General features: G+C 37.9%; 1 protein-coding gene across 1 annotated transcript; it reads right to left on the reverse strand.

Annotated features, from left to right (window-relative positions):
* Nucleotides 1–8,695: 8,695 nt before the first annotated feature.
* On the reverse strand, nt 8,696–15,406 carry LOC142529448 (uncharacterized). The gene is made up of 7 exons (XM_075634984.1): nt 14,659–15,406; nt 13,645–14,613; nt 13,174–13,344; nt 12,823–13,026; nt 12,331–12,544; nt 9,083–9,173; nt 8,696–8,746 (listed from the first exon to the last, which is right to left on the reverse strand). The coding sequence occupies exons 1-7, from the start codon at nt 15,404–15,406 to the stop codon at nt 8,696–8,698; spliced, it is 2,448 nt and encodes an 815-aa protein (XP_075491099.1).
* Nucleotides 15,407–19,716: the final 4,310 nt, after the last annotated feature.

The raw sequence follows: 19,716 nt of genomic DNA on the forward strand, positions 1-19,716 counted from the left end.
GTGATATTCAAAATCTTATAATACATTTCGAGACAAACAACGACGCAAAATCTGATAATGCATTTCGAAAATGACAGGACGAGAACGCAAATGGTTAATTGAACTCGAATATATTTCTTTTTAAAATTAGAATTCAATCAAACAAATTTTGGTCGATCAACTCAAACCATAATCTAAACGAACTAAATCATATTTATAAAGGCTCGTAACATCTATAGAGATTAACTTGGTAATCTTTCTAGGTCTAAAAAAGATCGGAAAAGAAAACATTCGACAAATGACATGACGGGAACGCAACTGGTTGATTGCCTTAGTGGATGTCAAGGTTCTGAATGATTGAATTGTATGTCTTTCACATTAAAAACACAAAAAACAAAAGCAATTGATCAAAAATTTTACATATGTCTACGCATAAAACAATAACTTCTTACCCTTCGATCAAAAAGTGAATGTAGATTCCGCTCGAGCGGGTTAGTGCATATGGTGGACGACTTTAATCCGTAAGTCTTGATATACCATAGAACGTGCGATACTATAGCACCTAGTCCACACATGACATCATGTCTGAGCGTTTCGACATCGTTCAGGAGTGGGGGCGTCGAATACAAGTTGTCGTATACATCAACTACGTCAAAACAATAACAGTCTGAATTCATGATGGTGATATTAAAAATCCTTTAATGTATTTCGACACATGCAACGATGCTCACAAATGCACATGAGCCAAATTTTCCTTGGTAGCGGACGAGAGATAAGAAATTGCGGTACCGTTGAGGAGTAGATCCATCGAATACAAGTTGTCGTATACGTCAACTACTCGAAACAATAACAGTTGGAATTCTTGATGGTGATATTCAAAATCCTATAATGCATTTCGATACATGTAACAGCGCTAACAAATGCACATGAGCCAATTTTTCCTGGATAGTGGACGGGAGATAAGAAATTGCGACAAAGTTGAGGGGTGGGAACACCGAATACAAGTTGTCGTATGCGTCAACTACGTCGAAACAATAACAATTTGAATTTTTATAGTGATATTCAAAATTCTATAAAGCATTTGACACCTGCAACGACTCTCACAAATCCAGCCAACTTTTTTTTTGTAGCGGACAAGAGATAAGAAATTGCGGCATCGTTGATGAGTGTGGACACCGAATACAAGTTGTCATATACGTCAACTACTTCGAAATAATAACAATCTGAATTCTTGATTGTGATATCCAAAATCATATAAAGCATTTGACAGGTACAACGACGCTCACAAATGCACATGATCCAACTTTGTTTTGGTAGTGGATTAGAGATAAAAAATTGCGGCATCGTTGATGAGTGGAGACACCCAATACAAGTTGTCGTATACTTCAACTACGTCGAAACAATAAAAGTATGAATTCTCGATGGTGATTTTCAAAAAATTATATAAAGCATTTGACACATGCAACGGCGTTTACAAATGCAAATAAGCCAATTTTTCTTTGGTAGCGGACGTGAGATAAGAAATTGTGGCATCATTGAAGTGTATGGGCTCCGAATACAAGTTGTCATATACGTTAACTACGTCAAAACAATAACATGCTGAATTCTTGATGGTGATATTCAAAATCATATAATGCATTTCGACACATGTAACGGCGCTCACAAATGCACATGAACCGACTTTTCCTTAGTAGCGGACGGAAGCTAAAATATTGCGGCATCGTTGAGGTTTGGGGGCAGGCGAATACAAGTTGTTGTATATGTCAACTTCGTTGAAACAATAATAGTCTGAATTTTTGATGGTGATATTCAAAATCTTATAAAAATTTCGAGACAAACAACGAAGCTCACATATGCACATGACCCAACTTTTCCATGGTATTGGACGAGGATAAGAAATTGCGGCATCGTTGAGGAATGGGGGCATCAAATACAAGTTGTTGTATACGTCAACTACATCGAAACAATAACAGTCTGAGTTCTTGATTGTGATATTCAAAGCTCTATATTGCATTTCGACACATGCAATGGCGCTCAACTTTTCCTTTGTAGCGGACGTGAGATAATAAATTACTTAAGATGTTGTAATCCACTATATCAGTGAACCTTCATGCAGGAGATGAGAATATAATTCACGGTCGAGTGTCCTGTTAACAAAAAAATAAGACATTTAACTATCTTTTTACTATTTATCTTGCAAGCACACAAATTTTGTAAGTCAAACTTATTATTTTGATTCTGGTTCGAAAACTTGTAATATTGATTTACTTACATTACAATTTATAAAGGCGTCTATCTTTTTTGGTTTATTTCTATTTCCATTTTCAGAAGTAGTACTCATGAATTTTTACAGCATATTTGTCTTTATTTGTGTGTATATAGGATCTAAGTGTCAATTAATCATGATAAAAAAATTATCCATTAAAATAGGACAAATACGCATACTCATATCATGTAATATTTTTGAATTTTGTGTTTAAAAAAACTGCGTGTCAGCATTAAAAAATTGAGAGTGAGAAGGAAGTGAATGATTGGTATTGGAGAAGAAGTATATATAAAACAAAAACAGATGCAATAAAGAGGAAGAAAACAAAATGATTCAATTCGAATATATTTATTTTGAAAATTAGAATTCAATAAAAAAAACTAAATCATATTTATAAAGGCTCGTAACACCTATAGAGAATAATTTGTGTAACATTTCTAAGTCCAAAAAAGCTCGAAAAAGAAACCATTCGGCCAATGATAGGAGGAAAACGCAAATGGTTGATTGCCTCAGTGGATGTCAAGATCCTAAATGATTGAATTGTATGTTTTTCCCATTAAAACACAAAAAACAAAAGCAATTGATCAAAAATTTTACATATGTGTACGCATATAACAATAACTTCTTACCCTTCGATCAAAAAATGAATGTAGATTGCGCTCGAGCAGGTTAGTGCATATGGTGGACGACTTTAATTCGTAAGTCTTGATATACCATAGAACGTATGATACTATAGCACTTACTCTACACATGACATCCTGTCTGAGAGTTTCGACATCATTCAGAAGTGGGGACGCCGGATACAAGCTGTCGTATACATTTACTACATCGAAACAGTAACAGTCTGTAATTTTTTCCTTGGTAGCGGACGAGAGATAAGAAATTGTGGCATCGCTGAGGAGTAGGGGCACATAATACAAGTTGTCGTATACGTCAACTACGTCGAAACAATAACATGCTGAATTCTTGATTGTGATATTCAAAATCCTATAATGCATTTCGATACATGCAACGTCGCTCACAATTGCACATGAGCCAAAATTTTCTTGGTAGCAGATGTCAGATAAGAAATTGCAGCAACGTTGAGGAGTGGGGGCACCAAATACAAGTTGTCGTATACGTCAACTACGTCGAAAAAATAACAGTTTGAATTTTTTGACGGTGATATTCAAAATCCTATAATGCATTTCGAGACATACAATGACACTCACAAATGCACATGTACCAATTTTTCCTTGGTAGCGGACGTGGATAAGAAATTGCGGCATCGTTGAAGAGTGGGGGCATCAAATACAAGTTGTTGTATATGTCAACTACGTCGAAACAATAACAGTCTGAGTTCTTGATTGTGATATTCAAAATCCTATAATGCATTTCGACATATGCAACGGCGCTCAACTTTTCCTTGGCAGCGGACAAGAGATAAGAAACTACTTAAGGTGTTGTAATCCACTATATCTATGAAACCTTCATGTTGGAGTTGGGAGTATAATTCACGACCGAGTGTCCTGTTAACAAAAAATAAGACATTTAACCATATCTCTACTATCTATCTTGCAAGCACACACATTTCTAAGACAAACTTATCATATTGATTCTGGTTCGGACATTTGTAATATTGATTTACTTACAGTACAATTTATAAAGGCTTATAAATTTTTCGATTTTTTTCTTTTTCCATCTTCTGTTGTATTAATCGGGAATTTTTACAGCATACTTGTCTTTATTTGTGTATATATATATGCTCAAAGTATCAATTAACTAGGATTACAAAGATTTTTATCCATTAAAATGAGACAAATATGCATACCTGTATCATGTAATATTTTTTAATTTGGTGTCTAAAAAAATGTGTGTCTGCATAAAAGATTGAGATTGGGAAGTAACCGAATGATTGGTGTTGGAGAAGAAGTATATATAGAACAAAAACAGAGGCAATACCGAGGAAAAAACAAAATGATTGAATTCGAATATATTTCTTTTGAAAATTAGAATTCAATCAAAAAAATTTTGTCAAACAAATAAATCCCTAATCAAAACGAACTAAACAATACTTATAAAGGCTCGTAACAACTATAGAGAATAATTTGGTATATCTTTCTAAGTCTAAAAAATCTCGGACAAGAAACAATTCGACCAATTACAGGACGAGAACGCAAATGGTTGATTGTCTTAGTTGATGTCACGGTCCTGAATGATTGAATTGTTTGTCTTCCCTATTAAAAACACAAAAAAACAAAAGCAATTGATCAAAAATTCAACCTATGTGTACGAATATGACAATAACTTCTTACCCTTCGATCAAACGATTTTAATATGTAAATCTTGATATACCAAAGAACGTGTGAAACTTGAGCACCTATTTCACACATGACCTCCCGTCTGAGCGTTTCGGCATCATCGAGGAGTGGGGCACCGAATACAAGTTGTCGTGTACATCAACTACGTCGAAACAATAACGGTTTGAATTCTTGATGACGATATTCAAAATCCTTAATGCATTTCGACACATGCAAAAAAATTTGCCTAGTGGGAGACGATAGATAAGAAATTGCTTAAGATGTAATCCATTATATCTGTGAAACCTTCATGCTAGAGGTGGGAGTATAGTTCACGGTCGATTGCCCTTTTAACAAAAAATAAGACATTTAACTATCCTTCTACTATCTATCTTGTAAGAACACACATTTCTAAGACAAACTTATCATATTAATTCTGGTTCGAACACTTGTAATATTGATTTACTTACAATATAATTTATAAAGGTTTCTACATTTTCCAGTTTCTTTTTTTTTCCATTTTCAGAAGAAGTAATCATGATTTTTTACAGCATACTTGTCTTTATTTGTGTATATATAGGCTCAAAGTATCAATTAACTAGGATTAGAAAGATTTTTATCCATTATAAAATGAGACAAATACACATACATGTGTCATGTAATATTTTTGAATTTGGTGTCTTAAAAAATGTGTATCTACATAAAAGATTTAGAGTATGAAAGAATTGAAAGATTGGTCTTGGAGAAGAAGTATATATGAAACAAAAACAGAGGCAATACCGAGGAAGAAAACAAAATGATTGAATTCGAATATATTTCTTTTGAAAATTTGAAATCAATCAAACAATTTTTTGCCAAACAACTCAAACCGTAATCAAAACGAACTAAACCATATTTATAAAGACTCGTAATAACTATAGAGATTAATTTGATATATCTTTCTAAGTCTAAAAAAGCTCGGATAAGAAACTATTCGACCAATAACAGGACGAGAACACAAATGGTTGATTGTCTCAGTTGATGTTAAGGTCCTGAATGATTGGATTGTATGTCTTCCCTATTAAAAATACAAAAAACAAAAGCAATTGGTCAAATTCAACCTATGTGTATGCATATGACAATAATTTCTTACCATTCGATCAAAAAGTAAATATAGATTCCGCTCGAGCAGGTTAGTGCATATGGTGGACAAGTTTAATTTTTAAGTCTTGAATCCTTGATATATCATATAACGAGTGATACTTGAGCACCTAGTTCACACATGACATCCTGTATGAGCGTTTCGGCATCGTTGAGGAGTGGGCCACCGAATACAAGTTATCGTGTACGCCAACTACGTCGAAACAATAACAGTCTAAATTCTTGATGGCGATATTCAAAATCCTACAATGCATTTCAACACATGCAACGACGCTCAACTTTTCCTTGATAGCGGACGAGAGATAAGAAATTTCTTAAGATGTTGTAATCCACTATATCTGTGAAACCATGCTAGAGGTGAGACTATAATTCACGATCGATTGCCATTTTAACAAAAAAATAAGACATTTAACTATCCCTCTACTATCTATCTTGCAAGCACACACATTTCTAAGATAGACTTATCTTATTGATTTTGGTTCGGACACTTGTAATATTGATTTAATTACAGTACAATTTATAAAGGTTTCTACCTTTTCCGGTTTCTTTCTTTTTCTATTTTCAGAAGTAGTAATCATGAATTTTTACAGCATACTTTTTTTTATTTGTGTATATATAGGCTCAAAATGTCAATTAACCAGGATTAAAAATATTTTTATCCATTATAAAATGAGACAAATACGCATACCCGTATCATGTAATATTTTTGAATTTGGTGTATAAAAAAAAGCGTTTCTGCATAAAAGATTGAGAGTGGGAAGGAATTGAAGGATTGTTGTTGGGGAATAAGTATATATGAAACAAAAACAAAGGCAATACAGAGGAAAAAAATAAAATGATTGAGCTCGAACATGTTTCTTTTGAAAATTATAATTCAATCAAACATTTTTTTGTCAATCAACTCAAACTGTAATCAAAATGAACTAAACCATATTTATAAAGACTCGTAACAACTATAGAGAATAATTTGGTATATATTTCTAAGTCTAAAAAATCTCGTATAAGAAACCATTCGACCAATGACAGGACGAGAACGCAAATAGTTGATTGTCTCAGTTGATGTCAATGTCCTGAATGATTGGATTGCATGTTTTCCTTATTAAAAACACAAAAACTAAAGCAATTGATGAAAAATTCAACCTATGTGTACGGATATAACAATAACTTCTTATTGTTCAATCAAAATGTGAATGTAGATTTCGCTCGAGTAGGTTAGTGAATATGGTGGACGACTTTAATCCGTAAATCTTGATATACCATAGAATGTGTGATACTTGAGAACCTAGTTCACACATGACATCTTGTCTGAGCGTTTCGGCATCGTTGAGGAGTAATAGCACTGAATACAAGTTGTCGTACATATATGTCAACTACTTCGAAACAATAACAGACTGAACTATTGATGGCGATATTCAAAATCATATAATGTATTTTGACACATGAAACGGCACTCACAAATACACATGAGCCAACTTTTCTTTGATAGCAGACGAGAGATAAGAAATTGCTTAAGATATTGTAACCCACTGTATCTGTGAAACCTTCATGCTAGAGGTAAGAGTATAATTCTCGGTCGAGTACCTGTTAACAAAAAAACAAGACATTTAAATCGTCTTATTGTCTGAAATGTTTTTGCAATCTTCAATTTGTGTGGCAATTTATTATTTGGCTTAACAAACCACATAGCTACATAATTCGAGATTTTTAAAACTGATTCTCCCTTCATTTGTCACTTTAGCTTTTCAGAAAAATTGGATCTTTTGAATGATTTATTACTTGTCTCGAGGTTTTGGAACTTGTGTTCTAGCAATTTGGTTTTTTCGATGCTATCGAACGGCTAGGAAGCAACTAGTTTCACTTCAACCTTATCGTACTGTTTTTGTTTTTGTTGCTGTGAATGTTTACTAAACCAACCATTAATTTTAACTATAAATTTAAAGTCGATCTGCCAATTTTATAACATGTTCAAAATCGTAGATATAAAAAATGTCGAGAAAAAATGCTTAGGACTAAAATACTTTTCCCTGATTCTCACCTAGAATTTGAGGGGATGTCTTTTGTATCTTATTTTAATTTATTCTAAACGTCTTCTATTTTTTGTATCAAGTGGAGTGTGACTATAAGTAATATAAATTGAAGTATGAATGAAATGTGTGTGACTATAAGTAATATAAATTGAAGTATGAATGAAATGTGTTACAATATAATAAGTGATAATACGCAACATATTCTACAACAGAACTTTTGAACCCTAATGTGAATTTCGAGTACAATATGGCATGTGCAATTTCTTATCTCACATCCGCTGTCAAGCAAAAGTTGGCTCATGTGCAATTTCGAGTATTTCTTGTTAGAAGAGTCTTTTTACTAATGAAGCCTAAGTTGAAATTATGGATACATCCTCATATTTTTTTTATACAAAAAATACATTTTCGTAAAACGTAAATTCATGATGAAGTTGTTCCAAATCTCACTTCTGCAACTCCTCCACACGTTCGAATTGCAAGTAACTATCACAATTTCTTGATCTGCGAAAACGAATACCTCCTTTACTCACCTCTATCCAAAGTCAACAATCAAACTCTCTTAAATCTTAATAACACAAACAAGAAATATATTAATGCACAAGGATATAAACTCATTTGATATTTAAATCAGTTTTCTAAAAAGCGATAGACGGGTTTTTTTTTAGAATACCGATAAAATAATTTGTTCAATTTATAAATAACAATGATATATATGCTTATGAGTTCTCGAATTAGATACAAAAGCATTTGAAGAAAGAACCTCACTGTTGATGAATTATACAGGAACAAGATCCAGGTGCCAGTGGATTACTAAAGTCCGTTGAATCCTTGACTTGATTCAGGGCTGCATTTCTATGTTGGCGTTGCAAAAGGAGCTCGGCATCCTCGTTCTCGCTTCTTCTTTCCCTGTCACTTTTTCTCCTTTCCATTCAACTTCACAAGATACAAACATAAAAAGAAAAAAAAAAAGGTGACCACTATTCAAACAAAGCATCATATAGCAATCATCCATTATAGAAAGTATCCATTTCTTTGCAAACAGTGTACACCACATGCTGCGGGAAGTCATAAGATCAACCAAGAAATGCAACCAACCTGTGCTTTTTATTTTGAAATCCTCGTATAAGACATGCACAAACCGGCCAAGGCCTTCCAGCATTAAGGAGGAAGTGCCATCACTTAACAATCTGTTTGTTTTTCTAATATTTTATTCATTAGGAGTAGAATGGAATTAAGACACGGCTGAGAATCCCTTTCCGTAATTCTTACATAGCTCTAATTCTCTGCTCCAATCTTCATCTTCTTTACAAGTTCATTCCATTCCCATCACCAGCCAATAATAAGGAATCCAAAGGATGCCAAGGCTAATCATAATATCCTCGCATGCATACAAGTAAAGCTCCAAGACAGTCTGATGGCTCCAACTTTAACCTCTCATCCAGTACACTCCGCCTTGGGCATGCAGCTGAAACTAGAAGAAACCTAAAAGAGTAAAATTATATGAAAACAGTTAGAATAATGTAACATCGACTATGAAAATAGATGTTCTTGGAGCCCAAACCATTATTTATGTAGTAATGAAGAACTAGGCACACCCGAGTACCAGGCACCAAAATATCTGGATGACAATAAGAAAAATCTTTCTCACGATTTATGTCACGCCCCGAAACTCGGAATTTGACACCGGCGTTGTTCATCAGTCACACAATCGAAAAACAACCAGCCTCGTAGCACAGTATAAACCGAAACCAGTTTATTTCATAAATTCGCAAAAAACAACCATTGTCTTTACAACTGAATAAATTGAACAAATTGCGTAAACGTTTACAATTAAAATAAACCTACTAAAATTCTTAAATTCTTGCAGCAAAATTCTCGAAATTTAAATAATTTCACCAGCCCCAAAATTGATCCGACTCTTCTTCCTCAACCTGTTCCTCTGTTTTATCTTCGGATTTATCTGGGAAGGTTGTAAGGGGTAAGTATTTTGGGAAATACTCAGCAAGTGGGGGCCGTTCGAGTACACAACAACATGCATATAAAATTCGAAATACGTACACACACACACACCATGCATAAATTGACTCATACCACATTCGTATCCTTGACCTGACACTGAGATTCCTCTACTTTCAATGGTTTACTGACGTCAGTCCCTAATTTTTATTCCTCTAAGGGGGCGAGGCCGGATCGGTTATATCCCCACCGTATGAGGGTCATATCATAGTTGGGATTCCCTCCCATATCAAGTTGAATCCTCACAGTGTCAACATAAAACTCATGCACAAATCGTAGCCAGAAGGGGTAGAAGAAGAATTGTACTCGACCGAAATTTCGAAAATACGAAAATGCATACACCGAAATTACACATTTAAAACAAGCCCACTTACCTTAGATATCGTAGAAAACGTGAATAGAGGGAATTCCTGCACTGGAATTTCGAACCCTAGCTTCGGGGTTGGACTGCAGCAGCGCTTCGCTTCTTCGCACACTGAGAGAGCAAGCTCTCGAAAATCCTAAGAAAACTAGGAGAGAAACTCGAATATCTGGAGTAGAAAATGGTGTGAATTTTCGAGTTATAGGCCCTCCTATTTATAGGGGTTGGCTGCTATCTCGATAGATGTCATCCGCGCGTTTAAACTTGAATCAAATCTCCATCCAAAATCGTGATCAAATCTAAATTTTATTCTTTATCCTATACCTAAATTTCGAAATTCATGTATGTATCCCAAGGATAAATTTCGAAATTTATGCTTTGCCCAGCCTGCAAAATTTCAACTTTTGTGTCTAATTCCCAATATTCGGTAGACTTTTTATTTCCTAAAATAATAAAAATTATATTTCTTAAATCCCACAAATTTGCTGACTTAAACCCGAAATTTAGTAGTATTTTTCCCAAATAAGATTTTGATTATTTTCCTAAAATCCTGGTAGTTAAATCTTTCCCAAGCTGCATTTATCGTGTAAACTCTTCCCTTTATCTATGATTTTCGAAAATTCCCTAATATTCTTTCAATATTATTTTCGAAAATCCCATGATAAAATCCTCAAGATTTTTAGTTCCAAGATTGGGTTATCTTCTTGCTTAAATCTTTATCCAGGTATATCAAATCTTAGATCTATATCCGGTAAAATTCTGCATATCTCAAATTTCGAAAAAAATATACACGATATTATTTAAATTCTTGAGTTCCAAAAAATGCCACATCACAAATTCCGAAAATCTCGCAAATCTTGGTACAAAATATTATCATGATAAAATCTAAAATCCTGGATTTTACATCCCTCCCTCCTTATGGGAAGTTTCATCCTCGAAACTTGGGTTGGCTTGGTCTCCGAAGAGGTACGGGTACTGGTTTCTCATCCTTTCTTCTAGCTCCCACGTGGCTTCTCTTTCGTTGTGGTTCGACCATTGTACCTTGACGTAGGGAATGATTCGTCGTCTCAGTACTTGGTTCTTGGTGTCCACGACTCTAATGGGAACTTCTTCGTACTTCAACTCTTCTCCCAAGTTACTTTCGATTATGAGCGGTTCTACTTCCAACACGTGGCTTGGATCCGAGATGTATTTCCGTAGTTGGGACACGTGGAAAACATTATGAATTCTAGACATGTTTGGCGGCAGCACCAATCTGTATGCCAGTGTGCCTACTTTTTCCAAAATTTCAAAGGGTCCTACATAACGGGGGTTTAGCTTCCCGGCTTTACTGAATCGGACAACTCCTTTCATAGGCGACACTTTCACGTAGGCCTTCTCGCCAACGTTGAATTCCACTGGCCTTCTTTTCAGATCTGCCCAACTCTTTTGTCGGTCTTGAGCTGCCTTGAGTTTCTCTCGGACTACTGTAACCTTGTCTACTGTTATCAATACGAGCTCGGGTCCTACTACTGCTTTTTCTCCCACTTCATCCCAATAAAGTGGTGATCGACATTTCCTTCCATAAAGAGCTTCGTATGGGGCCATTCCGATGCTGCTGTGATAGTTGTTGTTGTAAGCAAACTCAATTAAAGTAGATGAGTGCTCCAATTGCTACTGAATTCAAGAGTGCATGCTCGCAGCATATCTTCCAAAGTTTGGATGGTTCTCTCCGTTTGTTCATCGGTTTGAGGATGATAGGCCGTAGTTAGGGTTACTTTCGTTCCCATGGCCTCTTGAAAGCTCTTCCAAAAGCGCGAGACGAACCTTGGGTCTCTGTCAGACAGGATGCTCACTGGTACTCCATGAAGTCTTACAATATTGTCCATGTACAGTGTAGCTAATTTGTCCAGATTGTAGTTCATACGGACGGGTAGGAAGTGTGTAGATTTTGTAAGTCTATCTACAATTACCCATATTCCGTCCTGACCTTGCCTTGACTTTGGTAATCCTACCACAAAGTCCATGGAGATATGGTCCCACTTCCACTCAGGTATCTCCAACGGTTGCAATAATCCTCCGAGTCGCTGGTGCTCTGCTTTGACTTGTTGGCAAACCTGACACTTAGAGACGAATACTGCCACATCTCTTTTCATTCCGTTCCACGAAAAATTCCTCTTAAGGTCTCTGTACATTTTTGTACTGCCTGGATGGACTGAAAACTTGGACTTGTGTGCTTCTGATAGTATTTCTTGGCGAAGGTTATCGTTGTTCGGTACGCACAGTCGTCCATTCATCCAAACGACTCCCTTGTCATCAATTTGTAGATCTTGAGACTTCCCATTTTTGACTTGTTCCTTAAGTTTCTTTAGCTCGGGGTCTCGGTCCTGATTTAACTTGACTGTCTTCTGCAGACATGGCTGGGCGGAGAGTGAAGCTAGAGTGATCTTGCCTCCATTTTTCCAACTCAGAGCATCGGCCACTTTGTTCGCTTTACCTGGATGGTAACTTATAGTCAAGTCGTAATCCTTCAATAGTTTGATCCATCGCCTTTGCCTCATGTTTAGTTCTTTTTGGGTGAACAAGTACTTGAGACTCTGGTGATCTGTGAAAATTTCGCACTTGGCACCATAGAGATAGTGCCTCCAGATTTTTAAGGCAAAGACAACTGCTGCTAACTCAAGATCATGCGTAGGGTAGTTCTTTTCGTGCGGTTTCAACTGCCTTGACGCATAGGCGATCACTCTTCCCTCTTGCATGAGTACGCATCCAGACCTTCCTTAGATGCATCATTGTAGATGGTGAATTCCTTATCTTCAGTAGGTAAGATTAGCACTGGCGTGGATGCAAGTTTTTCTTTCAATGTCTGAAAACTTTTGTCGCAACCTTCGTCCCAGATGAACTTGGAATTCTTCTGAGTGAGCTTAGTCAGTGGTATAGCTATGGAAGAAAAACCTTCGACGAACTTCCTGTAATAACCTGCCAGTCCAAGAAAGCTCCTGATGTCTGTGGCGTTCTTAGGTTTTGGCCAATCTGTAATTGCCTCAACTTTCTTGGGATCCACTGATACTCCTGCTTCCGAGATCACATGTCCTAAAAAGGATACACTCTTAAGCCAGAACTCACATTTCTTAAACTTAGCATATAGCTCTTTCTCCCTCAGTGTCTGTAGTGCAAGGCGGAGGTGCTCTTCATGTTCTTCCTCGTTGGGAGAATAAATGAGGATGTCATCAATAAATACCACTACGAACCGGTCCAGAAATGGTTTGAACACTCTGTTCATTAGGTCCATAAAGGCTGCAGGCGCATTAGTCAACCCAAAAGGCATCACTGTGAACTCATAATGCCCATATCTTGTCCGAAAAGCTGTTTTGGAGATATCTTCAGCCTTGACCTTCAGTTGGTGGTATCCAGTCCTCAGATCCAATTTAGAAAAGGTGGCGGCTCCTTTAAGCTGATCAAACAGATCGTCTATCCGAGGTAGAGGGTACCTGTTCTTGATTGTGATCTTGTTCAATTCTCTGTAATCGATGCACAATCTCATACTACCGTCTTTCTTCTTTACGAAGAGTACTGGAGCTCCCCATGGGGACACACTAGGTCGAATTTGCTTTTTGTCCAGCAATTCTTGGAGTTGCTCTTTTAGCTCCTTGAGTTCAGCTGGCGTCATCCTGTAAGGTGCTTTAGAGATTGGTGCTGCACCAGGAACCAGATTAATTTCGAACTCAACTTCGCGGTCCGGAACTGTCCCTGGGAGTTCTTCTGGGAAAACATCCGGGAACTCACATACTATTGGGATGTCTTCTATCCTCATTTCGACTTCTCCTTGCACTTCGTTGATCATTGCTAGGTAGATGTCTTCTCCGGATTTCATGGCCTTCCATGCCTGGGAAGCGGAAAGGAGTGATTTTCGTTCCTTGGATTTACCATGATACACGATCTCTGCCTGATTTGGGGTTCGGAGCTTAACCCTTTTCCCTTTACAGTCCACTATTGCATGGTTTTTGGCTAACCAGTCCATCCCTAGAATGATGTCAAAATCGACCATAACCAATTGTATCAAGTCGGCACTGAAAGTCTGATTAGCGATACCGATCTTACAATCCTCGTGAATTTCATGAGTTTCTATGGTCTTACTCGTAGGTGTGGCTATCCGAAAAGGTTCAGTTAGAGATTCGGGCTTAAGTCCTACTTTCTTAGCAAACCTTTTAGACACAAAAGAGTGTGTAGCACCACAGTCAAACAATGCATAAGCAGGTACTTTTTGAAGTAAGATGGTACCTGATACGACTTCATTGGCGTCGTCTGCCTCTTCTTGGTTCATAGCGAACACCCTGGCATTAGGCTTATTCTCCTTTGGTTTGTTGGGGTTAGCTCCCACATTCGGCCCAGTTCCCTTGTTGGGCCCAGCTGCTTGGTTGGCGGCTGTAGGACAATCTGCGATCCTGTGCCCTGCTTTCCCACATCCGAAGCACGCACCACTGGCTCTTCGACATTCCCCGGGGTGTCTGAAACCGCACTTCGGGCATGGCTTGGGTCCTTGATGGTTGGCCGCTGAGGTTTGCCCTGAGGAAGGTCCGCCTGATTGGTTTGGCTTTCTGAACTTCTAACCGCCCTGAGAAGACTGACCGGCGTGGGGTCGCTTGTTCTTATTCTCTCCCTCCCTGCGGCGGATGTCGGTTTCAGCTCGGATAGCTGCGCCCATAAGATCTGCAAAATTGGCGGGCTGATAAACTGCTAAGGCTGACTGGATTCTACTGTTTAATCCTCTCTTGAAGAGGTGCAGCTTCAAAACTTCGTCCGCCATGATGGCCGGAGCATAAGATCCAAGGGCATTAAACTGAGACGTGTACTCCACTACTGACATGTCTGGAGCTTGAGTAAGATTTTCAAAGTCACTTAACTTCTGCAATCTGACTTCTGTCGGGTAGTACTGTTTCAGAAATGTTTCTCGGAAGTTTCGCCATGTGATTGGTCCAGCAGCGATCATGGCTGGCGAGACTGCTTCCCACCATTTAGCTGCTCTGTCTTCCAGGAAAGGCACAATCACATCCACTTTGAGTTCCTCGGGAACTTCCAAAAGCCTTAACTGAGTCTCGACACTCTTTAGCCAACTCTGGCCAATTTCGGGATCAGCGTCCCCTCTGAATATCGGACATCTGTTCTTTCGGAGGGATTCATAATGAAATTTGATTCCATTCGGTGGTGGTGGTGGTTGATTGGCATTTGGGTTTCCCAACCCTTGCAGTGTTGTCGCCACTATGGTGGCTATGGCCATAAGATCAGCTCGGCTTAGATTAACTGCAGGCGGTGGTCCTATTCTCCTGTCGATTCTCCTGTCTCTCTTCGTGATCGGCATTAGCGTAACGCGGGTTGCGGTTTTGCCTTGGGGGTCTGCCGGCCATTTCCTACATTCGCAAGTTCTAAAAATTGGTACGAGTAGGGTCATGCAATAGATTGCGCAGAAGTAAATTGAAATCAATGGAACAAATAAAATATTTTATTGATTTCTCAAACAGGAAAATAAATGAACATGATCAATCTAAATAAATAAATATACTGAAGAAAAGAAAATGTAGCAACAACGGAAATACTACAAAAAGAAATGGTCCACTAAACGTTCTAATCTGCTATCTCGCCATTTCCCACTGCCACATCAGGTGGGGCTTCTTCCTCCTCGGGGTCATCAGGCATCTCTGGGTCTATGAAATCTGCCAGCTGCATCTGAAGGCTATGATTTTCTGATTCCAACTCAGCAATCTGTTCCCTGTGGGTCAGAATCTTTCCTATCGCGTCATTCAATTCATTTCTTGCGTGTGCGCAGTTTGTTTCATTCTTCTGGATGAGCTCCTTCTCCTTTGCTTTCCTTTCGTCTACCTCCTTGGATAGCCTTTGGTTATTCTCAGATAATTGCATGATCACATTCCAGGATTCTTCAATTTTTTTCTTATCCCTCAGCCGGGCTTGACGGGCTTCAGACAGTTCTATGGTGCGTCTATCCACTTCCTCCTTAGCTTGCTTGGCTTGATTCATCGTTATTTGTAATGACTCTCGCAGTTCGCAGTTATGTTCTTTAACGAGCTCGAACATTTGGAAGACCTCGTCAATTCTTTTCTCTGCTGTCTCCAGTTTGGTAGTCAGATTTTCCACTTGTTGCCTCCTCTCAAGATTACTAGCTCTCAGCCTCCTGATAGTCCTATCCTGGTGTCCTATAGCCAATTCCTTTAAATGTATAGCAGCCTGAGCGCGCGTGCGAGGTCGGTGATTATCCATCTGGGTCGTCTCCCTAAGAGTAATCGGGGTCACTTTCTTACGAGCGGTGACACGGAAACGAGCCATTTCCTGAAACAATAAAGAAAGGAAACGCTCAGAATATCAAAAATAGGATAAAATAAATATCAAGAACTAATAGAGCAAGGTATTGAAATTTATATGTATTTTTCGAAAATTTCCGAAAATAGGATGTTAAAGCTGGCGGGTTGACTCGATGATTCGGCCGAGTTGACTCGTCGGGTTGACTCGCCGGAGTACGGTCGGAGTAAAGGCGCGCGTTGGCGTAGAAGTCAGGGTCTCGGAACCGGCGATGTCACGGCCAAAATCGGTCGGAAGTTACCTAATTTGGCCGGAAAATTCGCGCAACTCGCTAACTATCTCGAATTTGGGCGTTTACGATTGGTTGATCCAATCCGAAAATTGATTGTTGAGAAACGTTACCCATGGATTGTGTATCGTTTGTGTAAAATTAATTTAAAATCGGAGTAGTATTGGTAGGGTAATTGGACAAAACAAAATTCGGCGTTTAGGGTTTACACGCCCTAGTTCTTAGATCTGAAATTACGGCTTCACCCGAACACTAAATCTGAAATTGGTTGAGGGCTATTGTTCGTTTCGTCAAGACGATTTCGGAACTGGTCTCTGATTGAACACACAATACAGGAATCGGTCGGAATCGGCGGAAAAGCTCGATGGCGCACGTAAGGTGCTGTTTGGCCGAAATCCGAATTTTTTTTTTTTTTTTTGAAACTCGATTCTTCCACTCGGATTTTGAACCTGGCGGCTCTAATGCCACTTAAATATCACGCCCCGAAACTCGGAATTTGACACCGACGTTGTTCATCAGTCACACAATCGAAAAACAACCAGCCTCGTAGCACAGTATAAACCGAAACCAGTTTATTTCATAAATTCGCAAAAAACAACCATTGTCTTTACAACTGAATAAATTGAACAAATTGCGGAAGCGTTTACAATTAAAATAAACCTACTAAAATTCTTAAATCCTTGCAGCAAAATTCTCGAAATTTAAATAATTTCACCAGCCCCAAAATTGATCCGACTCTTCTTCCTCAACATGTTCCTCTGTTTTATCTTCGGATTTATCTGGAAAGGTTGTAAGGGGTGAGTATTTTGGGAAATACTCAGCAAGTGGGGGCCGTTCGAGTACACAACAACATGCATATAAAATTCGAAATACGTACACACACACACACCATGCATAAATTGACTCATACCTACCACATTTGTATCCTTGACCTGACACTGAGATTCCTCTACTTTCAATGGTTTACTGACGTCAGTCCCTAATTTTTATTCCTCTAGGGGGCGAGGCCGGATCGGTTATATCCCCACCGTATGAGGGTCATATCATAGTTGGGATTCCCTCCCATATCAAGTTGAATCCTCACAGTGTCAACATAAAACTCATGCACAAATCGTAGCCAGAAGGGGTAGAAGAAGAATTGTACTCGACCGAAATTTCGAAAATACGAAAATGCATACACCGAAATTACACATTTAAAACAAGCCCACTTACCTTAGATATAGTAGAAAACGTGAATAGAGGGAATTCCTGCACTGGAATTTCGAACCCTAGCTTCGGGGTTGGACTGCAGCAGCGCTTCGCTTCTTCGCACACTGAGAGAGCAAGCTCTCGAAAATCCTAAGAAAACTAGGAGAGAAACTCGAAAATCTGGATTAGAAAATGGTGTGAATTTTCGAGTTATAGGCCCTCCTATTTATAGGGGTTGGCTGCTATCTCGATAGATGTCATCCGCGCGTTTAAACTTGAATCAAATCTCCATCCAAAATCGTGATCAAATCTAAATTTTATTCTTTATCCTATACCTAAATTTTGAAATTCATGTATGTATCCCAAGGATAAATTTCGAAATTTATGCTTTGCCCAGCCTGCAAAATTTCAACTTTTGTGTCTAATTCCCAATATTCGGTAGACTTTTTATTTCCTAAAATAATAAAAATTATATTTCTTAAATCCCACAAATTTGCTGACTTAAACCCGAAATTTAGTAGTATTTTTCCCAAATAAGATTTTGATTATTTTCCTAAAATCCTGGTAGTTAAATCTTTCCCAAGCTGCATTTATCGTGTAAACTCTTCCCTTTATCTATGATTTTCGAAAATTCCCTAATATTCTTTCAATATTATTTTCGAAAATCCCATGATAAAATCCTCAAGATTTTTAGTTCCAAGATTGGGTTATCTTCTTGCTTAAATCTTTATCCAGGTATATCAAATCTTAGATCTATATCCGGTAAAATTCTGCATATCTCAAATTCCGAAAAAAATATACACGATATTATTTAAATTCTTGAGTTCCAAAAAATGTCACATCACAAATTCCGAAAATCTCGCAAATCTTGGTATAAAATATTATCATGATAAAATCTAAAATCCTAGATTTTAGGATTTACATCGCATATTCCCTGGCAGTCAAATAAAATACAATATTTTTGTAAGTAAATTGAAAAAAATGATAGTTTTTGGTTTATTAAAAGGTCAAAGTTAGTTGGACCTAAGAGTTAATGGGTCCAGGGCTAAGCTGAATTTTGGGTTATTATTACCCATCAAATGTCAAATCCATACGTTTTGCTGCCTAAAACTCCCAATCACCCGATCCCAAACCCTTTAATGAGAGAACACAACTGAAAATTATTGCGGAATCGTCGTGTTTTCCTTCCCAAGACGGAACGGTCATCCAGAAGGCGAAACCAAGGTAAGAGACGGCTATACAAGTTTGATTTTGATGTTTTGGATTTAGGTATGCCAGATTGATTCAAAAAAGGCATAAACCAATCAAGTTTTTCAATTGTTGAAGCAAAAATCGAACTGAAATTCGGATGCCATAAATTTCAGTTTCATATCTTGCTGCAATAATTCTATAGGATAATATGTTGAAAACTGTCTTCTATTTTCAATGTTGTCACGGCAGACTACTAGGTTCGACCTAACTGTGTTAAATACACAAATTTTAAAAAGATTGCATATTACTATAAAATTCACGCATATGCTCCTGCATAAGAGACCCTAAAAATGCCAACGGGCAGGTCTAGGATGGGTTTAGACACACACATTACAAGCCTCACTTTAGACCTGTCCTGCTAAATATGATTTCGTCATTCCCCTGCAGGAGTTCGGTCGACCCTACCCCTGCGGGCACTGCCTGCAGGGGTCGATCCAACGGCTCGGATTTTTTCGAGCCAATTTTTTTTTTTTACAGGGAGGTGGGCCCGGATCACTCATACAAACCCCTTGCAGGGGAAGTACCCGAGTGATAGGTGAGATGCCACCATCTTGCATTTATTAAATTTTGGGTGACTGTCAACAAAAAATCATTAATGTGAACAGTGTGTGGCAGAAATATTTTTGGCT

The sequence above is a fragment of the Primulina tabacum genome, chromosome 16 (assembly GCF_025594145.1).
Source record: "Primulina tabacum isolate GXHZ01 chromosome 16, ASM2559414v2, whole genome shotgun sequence".
Lineage (NCBI taxonomy): Eukaryota > Viridiplantae > Streptophyta > Magnoliopsida > Lamiales > Gesneriaceae > Primulina > Primulina tabacum.

Excerpts from the sequence above, each read along its gene's own strand:
- LOC142529448 (XM_075634984.1), bottom strand. The coding sequence starts at position 15,406 with ATGCCGATCACGAAGAGAGACAGGAGAATCGACAGGAGAATAGGACCA. Across the intron at positions 12,545-12,822 it reads CAATGATGCATCTAAGGAAG|GTAAAGCGAACAAAGTGGCC; the intron begins GTCTGGATGCGT and ends GTTACCATCCAG. Across the intron at positions 9,174-12,330 it reads GTTTGGATGAATGGACGACT|GTTTCTTCTAGTTTCAGCTG; the intron begins GTGCGTACCGAA and ends TTACTCTTTTAG.